Source organism: Salvelinus alpinus, chromosome 9 (genome assembly GCF_045679555.1).
Source record: "Salvelinus alpinus chromosome 9, SLU_Salpinus.1, whole genome shotgun sequence".
NCBI lineage: Eukaryota > Metazoa > Chordata > Actinopteri > Salmoniformes > Salmonidae > Salvelinus > Salvelinus alpinus.
Window position 1 is genome coordinate 42,953,721 of NC_092094.1, and position 22,706 is coordinate 42,976,426.

Consider the following 22,706-nt stretch of genomic DNA (forward strand, 5'->3'; position numbering starts at 1 on the left):
CATCTGGTTCTTGGTCACCTCCCTTACCAAGGCCCTTCTCCAATTACTCAGTTTGGCTGGGCGGCCAGCTCTAGGAAGTGTCTTGGTGGTTCCAAACTTCTTCCATTTAAGAATGATGGAGGCCACTGTGTTCTTGGGGACCTTCAATGCTGCAGACATTTTTTGGTACCCTTATCCTGCTCTGCCTCGACACAATCCTGTCTCGGAGCTCTACGGACAATTCCTTCGACCTCATGGCTTTTGTTCTGACATGCACTGTCAACTATGGGACCTTCTATATACAGGTGTGTGCCTTTCCAAATCATATTCAATCAATTGAATTTACCACAGGGGAACTCCAATCAAGTTGTAGAAACATCTCAAGGATCATCGATGGAAACAGGATGCATCTGCACTCAATTTCGAGTCTCCTAGCAAAGGGTCTGAATATATAAATAAGGTATTTCAGTTTTATATTTGCAAATATTTCGACAAAGCAGTTCTCGCTTTGTCATTAAGAGATATTGTGTTAAACAAATCTAAATATATTTTAAATTCTTCAAAGTTGACACCCTTTGCACACTCTGGCATTCTCTCAACCAACTTCACCTCGAATACTTTTCCAACAGTCTTGAAGAAGTTCCCACATATGCTGAGCACTTGTTGGCTACTTTAACTTCACTCTGTGGGCCAACTCATCCCAAACCATCTCAATTGGGTTGAGGTCGGGTGATTGTGGAGGCCAGGTCATCTGATGCAGCCCTCCATCACGCTCCTTGGTCAAATTGCCCTTACACAACCTGGAGGTGTGTTGGGTCATTGTCCTGTTGAAAAACAAATGATAGTCCCACTAGGCGCAAACCAGCTGGGATCGTGTATCGCTGCAGAATGCTGTGGTAGCCATGCTGGTTAAGTGTGCCTTGAATTCTAAATAAATCAGTGTCACCAGCAAAGCACCATCACACCTCCTCCTCCATGCTTCACGGTGGGAACCACACATGCAGAGATCATCCGTTCACCTACTCTGCGTCTCACAAAGACACGGCCGTTGGAACCAAAAATCTCAAATTTGGACTCATCAGACCAAAGGACTTCCACTGGTCTGATGTCAATTGCTTGTGTTTCTTGGCCCAAGCAAGTTTCTTCTTCGTATTGGTGTCCTTTTAATAGTGGTTTCTTTGCAACAATTCTACCATGAAGGCCGTATTCACGCAGTCTCCTCTGAACAGTTGATGTTGAAATGTGTCTCTTTCTTGAACTCTGTGAAGCATTTATTTGGGCTGCAATCTGAGGCTGGTAACTATAATGAATGTGTCCTCTGCAGCAGAGGTAACTTTGGGTCTTCCTTTCCTGTGGCGGTCCTCATGAGAGCCAGTTTCATCATAGCGCTTGATGGTTTTTGCGACCACTTGAAGAAACATTAAAAGTTCTTGAAATGTTCATTATTGCCTTAATGGTGGACTGTCATGTCTCTTTGCTTTTTTGAGCTGTTCTTGCCATAATATGGGTATTTTACCAAATAGGACTATCTTCTGTATACCAGCCCTACCTTGTCACAACACAACTGATTGTCTCAAATATATTAAGGAAATGAACTTTTAACAATGCACACCTGTTAATTGAAATGCATTCCAGGTGACTACCTCATGAAGCTGGTTTAGAGAATGCCAAGAGTGTGCAAAGCTGTCATCAAGGCAAAGGGTGGCTACTTTGATGAATCTCAAATATAACTTTTATTTTGATTTGTTTAACAATTTTAGTTACTACATGATTCCATGTGTTCATAGTATTGATGTCTTCACTATTATTCTACAATGTAGAAAATAGTAAAACTAAAGAAAAACCCTGGAATAAGTAGGTGTGTTCAAACTTTTGACTGTATATATACACACACACGTGGACAACCTTTCAAATGAGTGGATTTGGCTATTTCAGCCATACCTGATGCTAACAGGTGTATAAAATGGACACAGCCATGTAATCTCCATACGCAAACATTGGCAGTAGAATGGCCTTACTGAAGAGCTCACTGACTTTCAACGTGGCGCCGTCATAGGATGCAACCTTCCCAACAAGTCAGTTTGTCAAATTTCTACCCTGCTAGAGCTGCCCCAGTCAACTGTAAGTGCTGTTATTGTGAAGTGGAAATGTCTAGGAGCGAAAACATCTCACCCGTGAAGTGGTTGACCACACAAGCTCATAGAACGGGACTGCTTAGTGCTGAAGCACAAAGATCGTCTGTCCTCAGTTGCAACACTCACTACTGAGTTTATGCTGCCTCTAGAAGCAACATCAGCACAATAACTGTTCGTCTGGAGCTTCATTAAATGGGTTTCCACGGGCGAGCAGCTGCACACAAGTCTAAGATACGCAATGCCAAGCGTCGGCTGGAGTGGTGTAAAGCTCGCCGCCATTGGACTCTGGAGCAGGGGAAACGCATTCCTTGGAGTGATGAATCACGCTTTACCATCTGGCAGTCCGACAGACGAATCTGGGTTTGGTGGATTCCAGGAGAACACTAACTGCCCGAATGCATAGTGCCGACTGTAAAGTTGGGTGGAGGAGGAATAATGGTCTGGGGCTGTTTTTCATGGTTCAGGCTAGGCCCCTTAGTTCCAGTGAAGGGAAATCTTAATGCTACAGCTTACAATGGATGACATTCTAGACGATTTCTTCTATCTTCGTGGCAACAGCTTGGGGAAGTCCCTTTCCTGTTTCAGCATAAAAAAATGCCCCAGTGCACAAAGCGAGGTCCATACAGAAATGGTTTGTCGAGATTGTCGTAGAAGAACTTGACTGGACTGCACAGAGCCCTGACCTCAACCCCATTGAACACCTTTGGGATGAATTGGAACGCCGACTGCGAGCCAAGCCTAATCGAGGGATTCAATTCAAACAAACCTGGGGGCATTTTCTGTTCAATTAATCTAGGTGTTCAAATGCTCATGTGCTTTGCTAGTACAGTGTTATTTTCCCAGAGTAGATTTTGGATTAGTCAAATGGCAGTTAGTATAGCCACTGCACAATAGTTGAGCCTTGAACAGCTTGGATGACAAGTAGGTTTGAGCTTAAAACAGTAACACACAAACGCTATGAAATAAATATGTTTAATATTAAATCAGTATGATACATTTGAAAACAAATATTTGCTTATATAAGTTTTACAGATTCAGGTTGCCTGGCGGGTTGTGTCTGGGCCTGTATGGCCAGCAGCTGCACAGTCATACCCTATCATCACGTGGCCTTGTCAAGTGCTGAACAACTTCTCTTTGGAGAACCCTTCTCAGACGTCACCTTCACAAAGAAAGACGGATGTTCCTCTCTGGGGCCACTATTTCACTTCATTAATGTGTTAAACATGATAAGATACAGTTCATTATATTAACTTACGCTTACTGTTCTCAGCAGCCCTGATCGATCATCTCTAGATGCTGCCGGGAGAGAAAGAGGAGAGTCCGATGTCAATTCACTTGCAATACTTGTAAAGCCAGTGGTGTTGGTCGTTGTACTTAAAATATCAATTATCTAAAGCCCATTTGAAATAATACTACTGAAGGGCTTGGTCATAATGCTAGTTTAGCATTCTGCCCATCTTACAAAGACGTGCATCATTCTAGGTTCAGAAGAGAGCAGGGACACCCCACGTAATCACCCTGAGGCTGACTGTAAGCCCTCATTCACCTCTCCTATGAGCTGCATGTCTCAGACAGGGAACACTGTCCTGTCTTGGAAGCTCTGAGACGGTCCGCTTCATTTCAGAATGCTCACTTGGCACGATCAACAGTTTGGTGGTGTTTGCTGTGCCCAGTACCTATACCGAGTTGAGTTAAAACAAAATAAGTTAACACTTTCTGCATCTGAATGAAGAGGTAAAAACAATAGAAAGACATACAATAGCGCAACTTATCTGAGGATGTCGGCCATTTTTAACATGACACTGTTGCACTGACGATGTCTCCAGCAGGTGGCACTATTTCCCAGTCAGTGAATGTCAAGTTGACTAGTGTAGCCACAGTATGAGAAGGTGACATCTGAGTTGTATAGTAACCTGGTGAGTAGTCCTGCTGATGAGAGCTGGGGCGTTGTAGGAGCACTGGGACGCAAGGTCATCACAACTCCCATAGATCACCACCACGTCCTCCATGGTGCCGTCGTACACGTCAAACTTCCTGTTCACCTCCACGTCTACCAGATAGGCCCGGGCCAGATGAGAACAAATCCTGTGGTAACTCCAGCCCTGTGAGGGAAAAGGATTTTGTTCAAATGATTTTGGAACTGTCTAACAATACTGTCTGTTGTCCTGTTGTCCGCTGGTTCTACAGAATGCTAAGTAACGCAACTCACGCTCTCAATCTGTGCTGCGAATATGGCCATTTTCTTTGTTTAACTTTATAGGAATGCTACAGTGGATGTGTAACTTGCAGAGTGTGAGACTCCCATTTATTTCAATGAAACCTGGGCGTAAGCAGTTTGGCTCTTTACTACATATTGCACCATAGAGCGCTAAGTTGATAGTACCTGATAGATAATGTGCTCCATGAAGGTGCTGGTGCTGATTTTCACTGCCAGGGAGCGCCAGATCATATACTCCAGAGACGGGAACTCGGGGAAAACATCAAACGCCTCAAACAGGGATTCAATAGCAATGAAGCAGGTCTGGGGAGAAACCATGGACAAACAATAAGGAAAAATATAGACTGGGGAAAAAATGACGGATAAGGTTTGTCTAACAATTGTCTCCATGGTTACGTGGAACAGTTGGAGAAGAGGCCTTATGGCTAGTTTATCAACCTCACAGTGACGTTTTTGCACTCAATTATCTATGTCGTGAAAGATCACACCCTTGTCTGACATAGCTATTATCAGACAGCGGAGTGGATGTTCAGTTACTTGGGCTTTCTCCAAAACCTGCATCAGATACAGGGCCATTCTGGAAAGAGTCTTGATAATATTGCCCACTTTGTCCATACTATTCTCCTTTACATTTGTACTGATCTGACCTTTGAGATTGGATAAGGTTCTCAAACACTTGTTTTCACTGACATACGTAGGCCATTTCATGCGAACAAAGTTTAGTAAATGAACTGTAGAGAGACCTGAGTGGCTGTCTCACAGGTGACCGTCATCTCCATAGACTGCTGGGTGAGACAGTTGAGTTCTCCTATGATGGCCCCGCAGCTCCTGTAGTCTGTCAGTCTGGTCTTCTCCTTGGGCCTCTTGCCTCCAAAGTTTGGGCTTCCTCCAGTCATCTGCGATACAGTACGGTTCAGAGATTCACATCCATACAGTATAAGGTTATGATCACAGAGCGTCAATCAAGTGATTTTGGTATTGTTTGATGATTAGGGGAGCTTACGCTATAAGACCAGCATTGGATATAAATTACCTCGTAAATAATACAAATAGCATCGACATAAGAGATCATTTCAAGGTCCAGCTTCCATTTCAACAACCGGAAACCCTTCCATGTAAAGTATAATGTAAAAACATAAGCTGGGGATGTGTACATTTAATTACGCCTCTTGAAGAAGATGCATCAACCAGCGTCATCAATGTGACCCGGGGAATAAGGATGGGAGCTCTGAGAAGAGGATACTGCAGTTTGTAAGTGTGACAGCTGGTCTACCTCATAGGTAACAAAGCATTTGCTTTTATGCCCATCGTGCTGCTCCATGACTCAGAGTCATAGAGCTTATTACACACTCCGTCTTCATACAATGTGAAAATGACCTGTGACGTTGGTAAGTTCAAACCATTCTAGGATAAGGAGATCAAACAAACAAAAAAAATTAGCAAAAGACAATTTCTTAATACAGTAATTGCGGAAGTTCAGCTTTACAGCGTGATTGAAATTTTAAAGGCAATGTTCCCGCTTAGTGGAGACTGCATTCACGGTAACCACTGCATATGTCGTTTCAATCGGAAAATTCCCTTTAAATTTCTATTGCGGAATCTGTAGAGCTTCAGTGTTAAAGATTGAATAGAGCCCTAAGTAACAAAGGGATGTTTGTGCTTTTAACATTTTACGACCTTGCTAATTACAAAAATAATTTTGAATAAAATACTGTACTACAATAGAGCCCTCCTTCTACTACTTAGAGATTGTTGTTGCACTCAATATTTCCATTTGAGACTTCCCTTTCTAGTTTGTTTTCTACTATCCTTAATAAAGCTTCAACAAATAAGTGTCCCTGAAGGTACTTTGGCTTACTGTATCTACCGAATGAGAAATTCGATATAAAGAAAATGTAGGAAACGTGTTCATCAATGTTTCTGAATATTGTTTAATATCAGGTCCTGAAACCAATGCCTTATACTGCATTAACAACATGAATGGGACAATGACTTAAAAAAATAATAATCCAGTTTTGTATTCAGAGGCAAAGAAAAAAGAATTGGTATAGAAAATGAGCTGATTTTGAACAACGGCGTAAGATCACAAGGTAAGTAAAGGTGTCTGTACAAAGAGAGCGCTATTATCCCCTGCCTTTCAAAATGACCCATAATTGCACTGTCACACTGTAATGTGTTGAAATAGCTTACATTGTGTTCCATTTTAAGGTGACCAAAATGACAAGTGATTAAGTGTAATTTCCAAATATTAATAGCATTGACTGTATACTTGATGTTGTGTTCTACAGAGTTACAATGTGACGGAGAGAGGTAATTAGTTTGTGGTGAAGATTGGGAAAGAAACTACTGGTGAGTAGTAGGCAGATGAATATCAGCCAGTCATTATTTTGTTTGCTATGAAAATAATGCGTCATGCCAAAGACATTCATTCCCAACTATTACGTCTAGCAGTGATGTTTCAAGTTTGTGGTTTTTGTGTCTGATCATATTACAAATGAAAACCGCTTGATACAAAAACGGGAATTCATTTTCAGAACAGTAACCACTGATTAACACAACTTCAGCTCAGTAGTATGTTATCCCTTTTACTATTTGTGCATATCAGTACATACCTTAACCAGGCCAGAGACAATCAAGTGTATTCCTTGAGGGTCATCATTTTCTTGTATGATGGTGTCTCCAAAGTCAAAGAAAAGAAGCTTGGCCACTGTCTGAAATAACACAATAAATAGAAGAAAAAAGAATTGCATGAAAGAAACATTGGTATAATACAGAAAATAAAAACAATTGTCATTCTAAGGCAAGGGTCTGGGAGAAGTGTGCTCTACCTTGATGAACTGAATCTGGGTGCTGTCTTTATTCAGCCAAGGCAAATTCTGCAGAAGCTCCTCTGCTGTTGCTGCTGGGATTGTTGGCGGAAATTTGATCAATTTCTTCATTTTTATTTCAATCATCTGCCAAAGGGAAAAATGTAACATTCATTAATTTAACAATATATGTATGTATTTGAAGAAATTCATTGGAGGCATTGTAAATGGCAGGAGGAGCAAACTGAAAGCACCTTCTCCAGCTTTGATGCTTCTATGTCATCTAAGAGCCCCCCGGACAAGAGTGTATGAATGGCGTCTCTCTCACTGTTCAGCACGGCTCGTATGGCCTGTCTGGTCTTCACCGAGATGGCAATCTCAGGATGGTCTCTCTGCAGCAAGCCTGAGAAAAGATCCCACAAGGTGTCCTCAGTCACACTCCTGTCAGTTGTAAACTTAGCACACTGTGCGTAAGCTTGCTATCAAATAACAAAAAGAACCTGAGATGCACTGAGGGCTACATAATTCTATTTCACGAATAGAAAATCAAGCTGTTTTACATATACTTGTAGTGTGTAATCCTGCTTTGTGCCTGTGAAGACTCCCTAAGGTCACCACAGATCTGCTCTTTCTAAATGCTAATGAAAGGTGTTATATAGTTTTCAGAAAGAAGCATCAATCTCGTCCAGCAGGAGAGCATGCTGGGAATCTGAGAAAATGGCTCCATGAGGCATTATTACCAGTATCCTACTGAGCCCTTGTGTTCTCCCAGAACACATTTAGGTCCCCTACTTTGAGGAGTCACCTATGTCCTGTTTCTGTCTTTGATGGCGTACAATGGACTGGTAGTTACTTACACCCCATACCTTTTCTCCAAAGCCCTGCTAGCTTCCCGATACCAGGGGCCCAATCATTAGTATTTCCTGATGTGTCCCATTTCCTTTGATGGTTGTATCTAAAAAGATAGTTGCTCTAAAAGTACACAGACTTGATCCCCCAGCCTGCTCCCTTTTTCTCCCTCTCAAGTAAGTTTGGTCAGAACGTAGGTCCGTAGAATCCCTACATGCATGACTAGAACAACTTCAACTATATGCAAGTTAAAATGATTGTATGATGATTGGCTAGCAGTGCATTTTCCTCCATTAACCAAGGTACACAATTAGAATATCACACATTATAAACTGGGTAGTTCGAGCCCTGAATGCTGATTGGCTGACAGAAGAATGAAGAATTCCATGAGAAAATGGAACGAGATGGATTTTGGCTGACATTCTGCACATTTTCTCATCGATTAAACATTTGATCTCAATAGTTTTCTGTTCCCAAAACTAGAATCTGTTATGAACAAAGTGTACTAAGGTTCTGTAGACTTTCGCCTTTGCAAAAATGATTTTTTTTTTTTTAAATCGCCATGGCATTGAATACTTGTTTCTGATTGGCTTGAAGGGCATTGTAGAGCATGCATTATTTGCCTATAATGTACTGTAGAATTAAATGGCTATAATTTATTCTTACATGTTCTATGTTTGAGCTGCTTTTGAAAACAAAAGTAGAATTGAAAACATTATTGGCATTGTTGAATTAGATTTTAATAATGGCAAGCTAGGACTGATGGTTTGGTTAGCTAAACTAGCAAGTCTGTTTGGTTACCACGGCAACTACTGTAGGTATCTACTAAACATGCTAGCTACTTGTGGATGTTGAACACATTTCTACCAGCAAATGAACACATTTATACAGGAAAATGAACACATTTATATCGGCACATGTGTTAAATTATAGCCATGGTATAAAAGGGATAATAAACTGGGGACTCTATGCGTTCGTTCTTTGGAAAATAATGCAACTCGGTGGAACGTAAGTTCCACTCTGCTAGTGTATAGTGGAACACACTTTACACGTTGTTCATTATTTCCCATAGAACGGATAGCCCTCGTTGGTTATCCCTTACTTACTATACCGGCCAGTCAAGAGCATCAACATCAGTCCATTGAAGGATTCTGTCATTGTTTCATTGAATACTTTTTTCATCTATATCAATTTAGGGGAGGTTCAATGTAGGATACTTGACATGTAAATAGGACTGAAGGATTGTTGCTGTGAAAGATGTTGGTGAGTTAAAGCCAACTAACTATACTATATTTGTGATCCCACAGTGACCATGGTTAAAGTGATGGCCTTTATTTAGCATGACTGATATACTGAAGATACAGACAGTGTACATGCAGTAACATTGCTTGTATGTCTCCCCTACTCTCTTACCAATCTCCCTGACAGCTTGCTGGCAGTTTCTCTCCAGTATTCTTTTCAATTTCTGCAACACAAGATGTGGTGTGATGTACATAATCCCAACACATTATAGGGCTATGGAGTAATTATTATTTGGCTAGATACATATCTGTGTAGCAAAAAAAGCAACAAAATAAAGGTAGGTACCTGAGATTTCTTTACTATGAGAGGTCTAAACATGATATCATGTTGTGAAAAGATTAACATCTGTTGTTGTATACTGTACTGTAAATGTAATTTAAAAACACCTTAGATATGCTTTTGTCATCAGAGATATGGTCAATGATCTTGCTTATGTGCTCCTCTCCGATGACATAGCCTTTCCCGATGTCATACCCAAAACTGAGCTGCTTATGGATCTGACGGTTTATGATTTCTATGAGCTTGGGAATGATGATCTGAAACATATACATTCAACAATAGATTATTAAGATTCACAGCATTGCTAAATGCAACTGGATAACCTTAGAAAAATGTACTGCAAAGCTATGTCAAATCTACACTGAGTGTACACAATATTAGGAACACCTGCTCTTTCCATGACATAAACTGGCCAGGTGAAACCAGGTGAAAGCTATGAGCCCTTATTGATGTCACCTGTTAAATCCACTCCAATCAGTGTATATGAAGGGGAGGAGACAGGTTAAAGGATTTTTAAGCCTTGAGACAATTGAGACATGAATTGTGTATGTGTGCCATTCAGAGGGTGAATGGGCAAGACAGAATATTTAAGTGCCTTTGAACGGGGTATGGTAGTAGGTGCCAGGCAAACTGGTTTGTGTCAAATACTGCAACGCTGCTGGGGTTTTCACGCTCAACACTTTACTGTGTGTATCAAGAATGGTCCACCACCCAAAAGACATCCAGCCAACTTGACACAACTGTGGGAAGCATCGGAGTCAACATGGGCAAGCATCCCTGTGGAATTCTTTGCCCTGACAAATTGAGGCTGTTCTTAGGGCAAAAGGGGGGCAACCCAATATTAGGAAGGTGTTACTAATGTTTTTTTTTTTTTTTTACACTCAGTGTATATCACTGATCATAGATTTTATGGTCCCGTCAAACCATAGCATACCTTCACCAAACGAAGTGCCCTGGTAAGGCGGATCATTTTAGACACCTTCACAATTTTTAGCATGTGAATATTGACAACATATGATGTGGTTTCTAAATAATGGTCCAGGAATATGTCAACACAAGCCAAGACGATAATGAAGAGGTCAAACTGGTTCCAGTGATTGAAGATATAGGCCTTCCTCATGGCCAAAGCCTGTAGAACAAGAGGAAATGTGTCACAGAGGGTCTTAAAACCCAAATGTCTGACATTATGCGAAGGTATTGTGTATTAGATAATTTTTAGTTGACATGTATTTTAGTGTAGGCCTATGTCCTGCCTTCAGTATAGCCTCCACAAGATAGCCGCTGAAGAAGATGTAGTTGATAACACTGAGTTCTAGGTTATGTTTGTCACTGATCGCTGGGATGAACTCCAGGATGATGGGGAAGATGTTGAGGACAATCAATGCGTAGATGAAATACTCAAAGGGGAGGCTGAAGACAACCTGGTAGCACCGCTTGAGCATCGCATTCCTGAAATACAACATATCGTTGCGTACATTATGTGTCATTAGAGCAGTTATATAATACCGTTATTTCACTGTGTAACCTGGTGGTCTAAATTCATTTACAGTAAATCTCAGCTGTGCTTTCTTACCTTGATGGTTTAAGTTTATCAAGCTTGACATTGTACAGCCAGTCCTCTAGACTCCTCCGAAGAGACACAAAAACACCTTTCAGCTCCCAGTATTTCTTGACATCCTGAACACTCATGAACCTAAACAAAGACAGAAACATATGCATTACTCTCCCAATTTTTGCAAACATTTCTTCTCCTATACTTAAACAGTCCTCAATATATATCATATACCTGTATATGAACTCATATTTCCACTTTCTAAAAATAAACCACACATAACTAAAGTGCATTCGGAAAGTATTCAGACCCCTTGACTTTTTCCATATTTTGTTACGTTACAGCCTCATTCTAAAGTGGATTAAATAAAAAATGGTCCTCAATCTACACACAATACCCCATAATGACAAAATGAAAAATAGACTTTTATAAAAATGGTAAATTGATTAAAAATAAAAAAACAGAAATACCTCATTTACATAACTATTCAGACCCTTTGCTATGAGAATCGAAATTGAGCTCAGATGCATCCTATTTCCATTGATCATCCTTGAGATGACAGTGCATGTCAGAGCAAAAACCAAGCCATGAGGTCAAAGGAATTGTCCGTAGAGCTCCGAGACAGGATTGTGTCAAGGCACAGATCTGGGAAAGGGTACCAAAACATTTCTGCAGCATTAAAGGTTCCCAAGAACACAGTGGCCTCTATCATTCTTAAATTGAAGAAGTTTGGAAGCACCAAGACTCTTCCTAGAGCTGGCTGCCCAGGGAAGAAGGGCCTTGGTCAGGAAGGTGAGCTTCAGAGTTTCTCTGTGGACATGGGAGAACCTTCCAGAAGGACAACTCCGCAGCATTCCACCAATCACACCTTTATGGTAGAGGGGCCAGACGGAGGCCACTCCTCAGTAAAAGGCACATGACAGCCCGCTTGTAGTTTGCCAAAAGGCACCTAAAGGATTCTCAGACTATGAGAAACAAGATTCTCTGGTCTGATGAAACCAAGATTGAACTCTTTGGCCTGAATGCCAAGCATCACGTCTGAAGGAGACCTGGCACCATCCCTACTGTGTAGCATGGTGGTGGCAGCATCATGCTGTGAGGATGATTTTCAGTGGCAGGGACTGGGAGACTAGGCAGGATCAAGGGAAAGATAAACCAGGGATGCAAACTGGTGAAGGCCCAAAAAAGTGACACTTTTTTCCCCTCCTCACTGAAACATGCAAAAAAATCCCTGCTAGGGGGAAATGCAGGTTTTAACTAATTAAACAACAAATAATGTGATCTACATGATCAGTCTCTGTGTGTAAAATAAAAAAGTGGTTAATGTGAACCTAACTCACAGCAAAAGATTTTGCCTAGACTTTACTAAAAATGACACTCAAGTCTGAGAAAAAACAATACACTAATATTGCAGTTAGCCATGACAGCCTTTATAATAGAACGCTTGTGACCACACACACACACACATCTAAATATTGCACTTGGGGGAAAAAAATCTTAAAGTAGAAATAGAATGAAACAAACAGGCATAACTCTTTTTTGGTTACTACATGATTCCATATGTGTTATTTCATAGTTTTGATGTCTTCAATATTATTCTACAATGTAGAAAATAGTAAAAATAACAAAAAACCCTTGAATGAGTAGGTGTTCTAAAACTTTTGACCGGTAGTGTCAATACTTTTATTTTCTGCACTTTGAGATTCTTGTATAATGAAAATCGCTTTACAAATGGAATAAATTAGTATATGTTTTTCAGCATCACACCTGCCTAATTCTCACTCGAAACAGTTTGGTGTTTAATAAACTAAATTACACATTCTCGTAACATCTGACTCCATAGTGATCTGTACTTGCAATTTCTAACGTTAGTCTAGTTAGCTAACAATTCACATTTAGATATGATAATTTATCAAAAAGTAGTTTGGAAGTAACTAACATTACTAAGTTAGTGAACTAGCTGGCTACTTTTCAAAGTAACTTTAGTTAGCTAGCTAAGTAAACTAATGTTACCAATATGTATCTTAAATGGTAACTTTATCGCAGTCAAAGATTATCTATTATATTGGCAAAATAGTCAGGTGACTGCTCTAACAATGGAAATTCATGTCCTCAAAGATGGAAGGCAGGCGAGAGGAGGCGAGATCAGGTGGGACCATTCTAGCCAATGAAAAGGCAGATACGCGTGTGAACAACAGGCACAACTAAGTCATTTTTCTCAAAGTTGCGGGAATGCCACGTGCATCCACTTATAGCAGTACGTTATTTGTAACAGCATAAACATTACGAAACTTCAATTCGATCAAATAAGACTCATGTTATTCGACACTCTCCCATAGACCTCCATACAAAAAAAATACCACTTGGTCTGCTTATCTCATGTGAACAGATTTTGGCCGTTTTTATTTATTTTTGTTTTAATTCTAAAAACCTGTTTTTGCTTTGTCATTATGGGGTATTGTGTGTAGATTGATGAGGGGGGGGAAATGATTTAATCCACTTTAGAATAAGGCTGTAACGTAATAAAATGTGGAAAATGTCAATGGGTCTGAATACTTACCGAATGCACTGTATATTACTATATACTATGACATGAACAATAATAGAATCATGACCCAGAGATGTCAAATATTTAAGGGGTGCTTAATCTAAGTACATAATAAGGTGCAATTACTGAGGTTAGAGTCTTCCAAGTGGTGCCCCCTTTTCCAAAGGGTGCCACACACTTACACAATGACTATAAAAACAATGGAAGATGCTCATCAATCATAGCCTCCATTAATTCTAGCCAAATGTCTTTGTTGTAAGCAGTATAGCTCGATCAGCTCATTCAAAAAAAGAACAGTATGTAACAGATCAGTATTTCTCACAGGTAATGATGTCATCAGCTGCTGTCTTAGCTCAACGTATGCGATTATAAACACATAGACCCGGACTGAACCAAGTGGTCCTATATCTTTTTGAGTGAGGTCAACGAGAGCAGCACTTACTTTCCCTTGTGGTCTGTCAAGTTCTCAGCTGTATTGATCAGGGTCCTGGCTGCCTCTCGGTTCAGCATTCCAGCGCTGTACTGCTTCCAGTAGCTTGTCTGGTAGGAAACCAACATCAGTTTCCAGTTTAGGCACCATTCATTCTGGACTCTTAATGATTCATCTGTCAACTTCATGCTAAACCCATTACATTCACCAAAGTCAATAGTTCCTTCCCTGTGGGCTAAAAAGTTAATTATATTCTTATGGGTCATCCTAACCAAATTGTAGAAGTGTATCAACAAGGCTACAACTAAGTGAGGAAAAGCAGAGGTACAGGCTGTGATTAAAGAAACAAAAACAATTTCTAACGTAATATCCTATCGAACACATTGATTTTACATATTTCAGAACAACAGAACATTCGACCTCATCCTCTTTTTAGGTGAGCATTGCTTCCATGTGTTGTACATTGAACAGGCTGAACGAGCGATTAGACCCATCTCTGTACGCAAGGTCAGGGTGACTATGATGAACATTGTGGTTAGTAGGATCCAGTGGGGTGAACCATACCTTCTGAGCCTTCAGGATGCGCATGCGAGCCTCCTCCATCATGTCCTCCAGCTCCTGTGGTGATGGTGCATGGGGAATGTCCCCGTCACAGTCTGGGCACTTAGTCATCCTGGCTGTGGGAGAGTACTCTTCAATGCTAACCTGGAAGAAAGGGCACAGGCAAAGACATATATTTTCACTCATATGTCAAAGTAGGAGTAAAATATAGATATACTGATATGGGTGTTTACACTGTAACACAGTGTCAAAGAAGACAGAAAGAGACACACAATACCTTTTCATTGGGTGTTTTATAGGGGTCCTCAATGAGGACTCTCTGCTCTGCCATTTCCCAGTTAGCATCTGCTAAAAACCTGTCAATCTTCAACAAACTGAAAGTGTTCTGCGAGCTCTCCCGCACCCGCTGCACCGCACTATACATGGCCATGCGCCTGGGCACAGACACATCATACAGGCCTGGGAACACAACATACATTATATAGGCCTGGGCACAGACACTTCATACAGGCCTGGGAACACAACATACATTATATAGGCCTGGGCACAGACACATCATACAGGCCTGGGAACACAACATACATTATATAGGCCTGGGCACAGACACATCATACAGGCCTGGGAACACAACATACATTATATAGGCCTGGGCACAGACACATCATACAGGCCTGGGAACACAACATACATTATATAGGCCTGGGCACAGACACATCATACAGGCCTGGGAACACACCATACATTATATAGGCCTGGGCAAAGACACTTCATACAGGCCTGGGAACACAACATACATTATATAGGCCTGGGCACAGACACATCATACAGGCCTGGGAACACAACATACATTATATAGGCCTGGGCACAGACACTTCATACAGGCCTGGGAACACAACATACATTATATAGGCCTGGGCACAGACACATCATACAGGCCTGGGAACACAACATACATTATATAGGCCTGGGCACAGACACATCATACAGGCCTGGGAACACAACATACATTATATAGGCCTGGGCACAGACACTTCATACAGGCCTGGGAACACAACATACATTATATAGGCCTGGGCACAGACACTTCATACAGGCCTGGGAACACAACATACATTATATAGGCCTGGGCACAGACACTTCATACAGGCCTGGGAACACAACATACATTATATAGGCCTGGGCACAGACACTTCATACAGGCCTGGGAACACAACATACATTATATAGGCCTGGGCACAGACACTTCATACAGGCCTGGGAACACAACATACATTATATAGGCCTGGGCATAGACACATCATACAGGCCTGGGAACACAACATACATTATATAGGCCTGGGCACAGACACATCATACAGGCCTGGGAACACAACATACATTATATAGGCCTGGGCACAGACACTTCATACAGGCCTGGGAACACAAAATACATTATATAGGCCTGGGCACAGACACTTCATACAGGCCTGGGAACACAACATACATTATATAGGCCTGGGCACAGACACTTCATACAGGCCTGGGAACACAACATACATTATATAGGCCTGGGCACAGACACTTCATACAGGCCTGGGAACACAACATACATTATATAGGCCTGGGCACAGACACTTCATACAGGCCTGGGAACACAACATACATTATATAGGCCTGGGCACAGACACTTCATACAGGCCTGGGAACACAACATACATTATATAGGCCTGGGCACAGACACTTCATACAGGCCTGGGAACACAACATACATTATATAGGCCTGGGCACAGACACTTCATACAGGCCTGGGAACACAACATACATTATATAGGCCTGGGTACAGACACTTCATACAGGCCTGGGAACACAAGATACATTGTCAGAGAGAGACAACCTCTTGCTGCCTAGGTGCTCCTAAGTGCAGTTTAGTTGGCCTCGCACACATAAAGAGCAATTGTTGTTATTGTGAACAACCTGTCAAGGAAGAGAAACTACTTGACACAGTATACCTCACCTAATAGTCTAAGGAACCAAGTCATCGATGACGCATTGATAAGAAGTGTTAGGACCACCATTCCAGAAGACAGGACCAAAATCTGTAACAGAGATGATATTCAACTGTCAAGATTGCAATTACATTAATCGAGGCCATAAGACACTGCTATCATCATGGTAGCCTGCTAAAGGGGTAGAAAGTACCAAATACAAAAAAATCCCTACCTTTTCTCTCACTTGCTCTTCATCCAAATCGTCTGACTGAAAAGCCATGAGTGTAAGACTTAGACAAAAGGCCCCTTTGGTCCCTCCCCAAACACAGACTGCTGCCCACCGCCAGCTGAAGCCATAGCCAGTGCGTACCAGGAAGGGTGACAGTGCAATAACAGTCACAAGTCTGTAATAGAGAAAGAAGAGTCCCAAACCAAACTGATACATAACATTAGTACATGGTAGAAAAACTGGTTAAATGCCTGATGTAAACTCATTAAAACAGTGATGTTCTTTACCTTATGATGTACATAGCAAAGTAGAGCACTACAATGTTGAACAAATCGTTGACGCCCACATGTTGAAATGCTCTGGCTACCACAATACCAACAATGAAGAAAATTAAGGTGTTGGCCAAATAGGTCAGCATCTCCCAGAACCTATAGAAAAATGTGAAACTTGTCTTTAGAAACTATTTTAAATTCAGAAAGCACCACAGAAAGTGGATTTAATTATCTATACTCACCGTAAAAGAAACACTTCAATTTCTGGGCTGAAGTTGACAGTGTCCAAGAGAAGCCCCATAATGAGGACAGCTATGACCCCAGACATGCCTAGCCATTCAGCTAAATGACATGAAAATGTTACATAAAACATTTATTAAACAAATTATATTTATTTAAGATACATTTCTTGCTATTGAACAAACCAAATGACGTCATTTCTAAAAGGACGTAACAAAAACTCCCTTACCGAAGTAAAATGTGATGTACGTCATTGCCAGGCTGATGGTTATTTCAATCAGTCCATCGTTGAAGATGTAGGACAGCCAAAACATAATGATCTTAGACATGATGAACCCTAAAAGAGGGCTCCCGAAGACTTTCAATATCAGCTTGATGGTGAAAGTTGTTGCTGTTGGATGAAAACATTCACATGATTACAGAATATTCCTTCTTTGTACCCAAAAATAGATACAACTGTAAATTTGACAGATAATGCACATTGTACCTTCAAAATGACTAAGATCAGTGGCAAGGTCTTTGAATGCATCAAATGTAATGATAGAGGCACCATCACTGAACAATGACTCTCCCTCTATCAGAAGTATGAGGGGTTTAGCTGTTCCTGTAGAGAGGGACATAGTGAGTTCCTACCAGTACAGCTGATATCATTAAATTGCATTATTCTGCAGAAAGATGTGTATTCTTACCGAGACTGCGTAACAAAGCCGTTGATATGAAAGGGTCAATGGTGCTTACAATGGCTCCAAACATCATGCCAACATACCAGTCCCAGTTGTAAGCATACACTTTCACAACTAGCAATGCAATCATAGACGAACTGAGCAAAAATCCAGGTATTGCCAGCAGTAGTACCTGTTTAACACAAAGTTTAAATAATCTGTTTATGTTATTTCTTTAGTCATTTCTAGTGACGTATTTTAGTGTAGTTAACTTATGTTTCTTTTAAACACCATAAGGCTATTCACAAAATGAATTATATTGCAACCTGTTCATAATAACAACAGTGCAGGGAAGACCTCACCTGTATTAAAGATTTCCAAAAGATGTGGGATTCGATTTCGAAGGCACTACTGAATATCAACACTGGCATAAACGTGTGAATCAACAGTTTGGGGCTGATGTGTGCAATCTCCTTTGTGTAATAACTGACCTGGACAGCAATAAAAATCCATATCAGCAAAGGTATCATAATTCTGATTCTGATCATATGGCCTATGTTTAACATCAGAATTTGGTGATGTAGCCAGTCTATAGAGGACTACAGGGGCCTTACGGCAGAACATAAAAAATAATAAAACACACTTTTCTCAACAGTATATTTTAGACTTTTAGATATTAAATAATTGGATAAATATGATACAGTTGAAGTCAGAAGTTACATACACTTAGGTTGGAGTCATTAAAACGTGTTTGTCAACCACTCCACAAATTTCTTGTTAACAAACTATAATTTTGGAAAGTCGGTTAGGACATCTCCTTTGTGCATGACACAAGTAATTTTTCTAACAATTGTTTACAGACAGATTATTTCACTTATAATTCACTGTATCACCATTCCAGTGGGTCAGAAGTTTACATACACTAAGTTGACGGTGCCTTTAAACAGCTTGGAAAATTCCAGAAAATTATGTCATGGCTTTAGAAGCTTCTGATAGGCTAATTGACATCATTTGAGTCAGTTGGAGGTGTACCTGTGGATGTATTTCAAGGCCTACCTTCAAACTCGGGACCTCTTTGCTTGACATCATGGGAAAATCAAAAGAAATCAGCCAAGACCTCAGAAAACAAATTGTAGACCTCCACAAGTCTGGTTCATCCTTGGGAGCAATTTCAAAATGTCTGAAGGTACCACGTTCATCTGTACAAACAATAGTACGCAAGTATAAACACCATGGGACCACGCAGCCATCATACCGCTCAGGAAGGAGATACGTTCTGTCTCCTAGAGATGAAAGTACTTTGGTGTGAAAAGTGAAAATCAATCCCAGAACAACAGCAAAGTACCTTGTGAAGATGCTGGAGGAAGCAGGTACAAAAGTAGCTATATCCACAGTAAAACGAGTCCTATATCGACATAACCTGAAAGGCCGCTCAGCAAGGAAGAAGCCACTGCTCCAAAACCACCATAAAAAAGCCAAACTACGGTTTGCAACTGCACATGGGAACAAAGATCGTACTTTTTGGAGAAATGTCCTCTGGTCTGATGAAACAAAAATAGAACTGTTTGGAGGAAAAAGGGGGGTGCTTGCAAGCCGAAGAACACCATCCCAACCGTGAAGCAAGGGGGTGGCAGCATCATGTTGTGGGGGTGCTTTGCTGCAGGAGGGACAAAGTCAAGGTATTGGAGTGGCCATCACAAAGCCCTGACCTCAATCCTATAGAAAATTTGTTGGCAGAACTGAAAAAGCGTGTGCGAGCAAGGCCTACAAACCTGACTCAGTTACACCAGCTCTGTCAGGAGGAATGGCCCAAAATTCACCCAACTTATTGTGGGAAGCTTGTGGAAGGCTACCCGAAACGTTTGACCCAAGTTAAACAATTTAAAGGCATTGCTACCAAATACTAATTGAGTGTATGTAAACTTCTGACCCACTGGGAATGTGATGAAAGAAATAAAAGCTCAAATAAATCATTCTCTCTACTGTTATTCTGACATTTCACATTCTTAAAATAAAGTGGTGATCCTAACTGACCTAAGACAGGGAATTTTTACTAGGATTAAATGTCAGGAATTGTGAAAAACTGAGTTTAAATGTATTTGGCTAAGGTGTATGTAAACTTCCAACTTCAACTGTATGTCCATACCTCTGGATACTGGAAACTGAGTGTTCCTAGTAACATCCCACAAAGGGCTAATAGTACAGTATATGGCAGCTTCAGAGTCTGCAAGAGGGTTCTGACAACAGCTGTAGAAACCAGAGGAAAAAAACGTTTTCATGTTTGTGAGGGATTTCGGATCATCTGGGTAACACAGGGGTAATTGTAGGGGTAGTGTATATTTGTACGGCACTGACATGGTTTGCAATTATATATTACATTTAGTTTTGGGTTGTGCACAAGAAGTGACTAGTGTATACGGTCTAGCTAGTTATCTAACTTTACCCCCAAAGAGACATGCTCCAAACAAAGTGAGTATGATCCCTGGTTGACTCTGGTCACTTAAAAGAATCCAGGGCATGAGGCTGGTGTCATTATCAGACGTCATATTACGGATTCCTGAATGGGATTCGGTGTGTAGGAAAGCCATTTTTGCATGCAGATAGGCTGGGAGGGAGGGACAGAAAAAAGGTTATTGCACCCATCGGTGACAACGGGTGGGCATTGTCAGCGGGCTCGGACGGGTTAGAAATCACACTAGCTAACGTTAAAGATACACAGCCAGGTCAAACTGTTCAAAAGACATCAGGCTTCTTTTGGATATCTGGTGGTTAGACAAAATAGGTCTGGCTAGCAGTGTTGGGGAAGCTACTATGAAAATAGGCCTATAGTTTTCCAAGCTACCAGGTACTTCACAATGAAAGAAGTTAAGCTACACTAAAGCTAACCTCAAGAAAAATATAGCTTCCTTAACTGAAGTTACTTTGAATACATCCAAACTACTTCCTGAAAAGTATCATATGTACAGTGTAAATCTGAAATGCAAGAACAGATAACTTTGTCATTTAGTCTATTAAACACTTCTCTCATATTTATTTATTTTTGAACATAAAAAGTAGTATGTAGTACAGTATCTAGCTACACCACTACATGGCAAAAAAAGTAATTAACTAGGTTACTGAAAACATTACCTAGATTTTAATTTAGTTCAACTACTCAGTGTTGGGGAGTAGTGAACTACATTAAGCTTATTCAACTAGCTAGTAATTTAACTACATTTTGCAGTAGCTTGGTGGTTGTTCAACAAGCTAAATTCAAATATTGGTAGCTAGTGTTTTCAGTAGTTAGCAAGCTAGTTAATTAGCTAGCTAGCTAACTTACTTACTTGTTTGCCATGTAGGGGTGTAGCTAGTAAGCTAACTAGAACTGAAACTACATAGCTACCCACTGGGCACAGATGTCAATTTAACGTCTATTCCACGTTGGTTCAACGTAATTTAATTTCAATGATGTGAAAAAAACATTGATTCAACCAGTGGGTAAACAAAATATAGGTGAAGCAGGCAGATATATATTAATAGTTGTATATATTTGCTTTGTTTAAGTAAATATATACAGTACCAGTCAAATGTTTGGAGACAACTACTCATTCCAGGGTTTTTCTTTATTTTTACTAGTATCTACATTGTAGAATAATAGTGAAGACATCAAAAAATATTAAATAACACATATGGAATCATGTGGTAACCAAAAAAAGTGTTAAACAAATCAGAATATCTTTTATATTTGAGATTCTTCAAAATAGCCACCCTTTACCTTGATGACAGCTTTGCACACTCTTGGCATTCTCTCAACCAGCTTCATGAGGTAGTCACCTGGAATGCATTTCAATTAACAGGTCTGCCTTGTTAGAAAATAATTTGTGGAATTTCTAACCTCCTTAATGCGTTTGAGTTACTTCTGCTGCAGATGATAAGTTCATTAGAGTTACCAGCCTAAGAAATTGCAGCCCAAATAAATGCTTCACAGAGTTCAAGAAACAGACGCATCTCAACATCAACTGTTCAGAGGAGACTGCGTGAATCAGGCCTTCATGGTCGAATTGCTACAAAGAAACCACTACTAAAGAACACCAATGAGAAGAAGAGACTTGCTTGGGCCAAGAAACACGAGCAATGGACATTAGACCAATGGAAACCTGTTCTTTGGTCTGATGAGTCCAAATTAGAGATTTTTGGTTCCAACCGCCGTGTCTTTGTGAGACGTAGAGTAGGTGAACGGATTAATTCCATATGTGAGGTCCACCATGAAGCATGGAGAAGGAGGTGTGATGGTGTGGGGGTGCTTTGCTGGTGACACTGTCTGTGATTTATTTACAATTCAAGGCAAACACTTAACCAGCATGGCTACCACAGCATTCTGCAGCAATACGCCATCTCATCTGGTTTGCGCTTAGTGGGACTATCATTTGTTTTCAAGAGGACAATGACCCAACACACCTCCAGGTTGTGTAAGGGCAATTTGACCAAGGAGAGTGATGTAGTGCTGCATCAGATGACTTGGCCTCCACAATCACCCAATCTCAACCCAATTGAGGTGGTTTGTGATGAGTTGGACCGCAGAGTGAGGAAAAAGCAGCCAACAAGTGCTCAGCATATGTGGAAAAGCATTCCAGGTGAAGCTTGTTGAGAGAATGCCAAGAGTGTGCAAAGTTGTCATCAAGGCAAAGGGTGGCTAC

At 40.7% G+C, this 22,706-nt stretch overlaps 1 protein-coding gene and 1 long non-coding RNA gene across 2 annotated transcripts; both read right to left on the minus strand.

Moving 5' to 3' along the window:
• Window positions 1-3,073: 3,073 nt before the first annotated feature.
• Window positions 3,074-10,755, minus strand: LOC139530142 (sperm-specific sodium:proton exchanger-like). Its single transcript, XM_071326283.1, has 12 exons — window positions 10,504-10,755; window positions 9,677-9,826; window positions 9,402-9,453; window positions 7,394-7,542; window positions 7,161-7,286; window positions 6,945-7,043; window positions 5,076-5,228; window positions 4,498-4,635; window positions 4,028-4,216; window positions 3,661-3,790; window positions 3,370-3,410; window positions 3,074-3,273 (listed from the first exon to the last, which is right to left on the minus strand). Exons 1-12 carry the CDS (start codon window positions 10,687-10,689, stop codon window positions 3,214-3,216), a joined length of 1,473 nt encoding a protein of 490 aa, XP_071182384.1. The 5' UTR covers window positions 10,690-10,755; the 3' UTR covers window positions 3,074-3,213.
• Window positions 10,756-18,391: 7,636 nt separating this feature from the next.
• LOC139530143 (uncharacterized) lies at window positions 18,392-20,631 on the minus strand. The gene is made up of 3 exons (XR_011665962.1): window positions 20,474-20,631; window positions 20,177-20,277; window positions 18,392-18,521 (listed from the first exon to the last, which is right to left on the minus strand). It is a non-coding gene; the product is annotated as an uncharacterized lncRNA (long non-coding RNA).
• Between the last annotated feature and the right edge of the window lie 2,075 nt (window positions 20,632-22,706).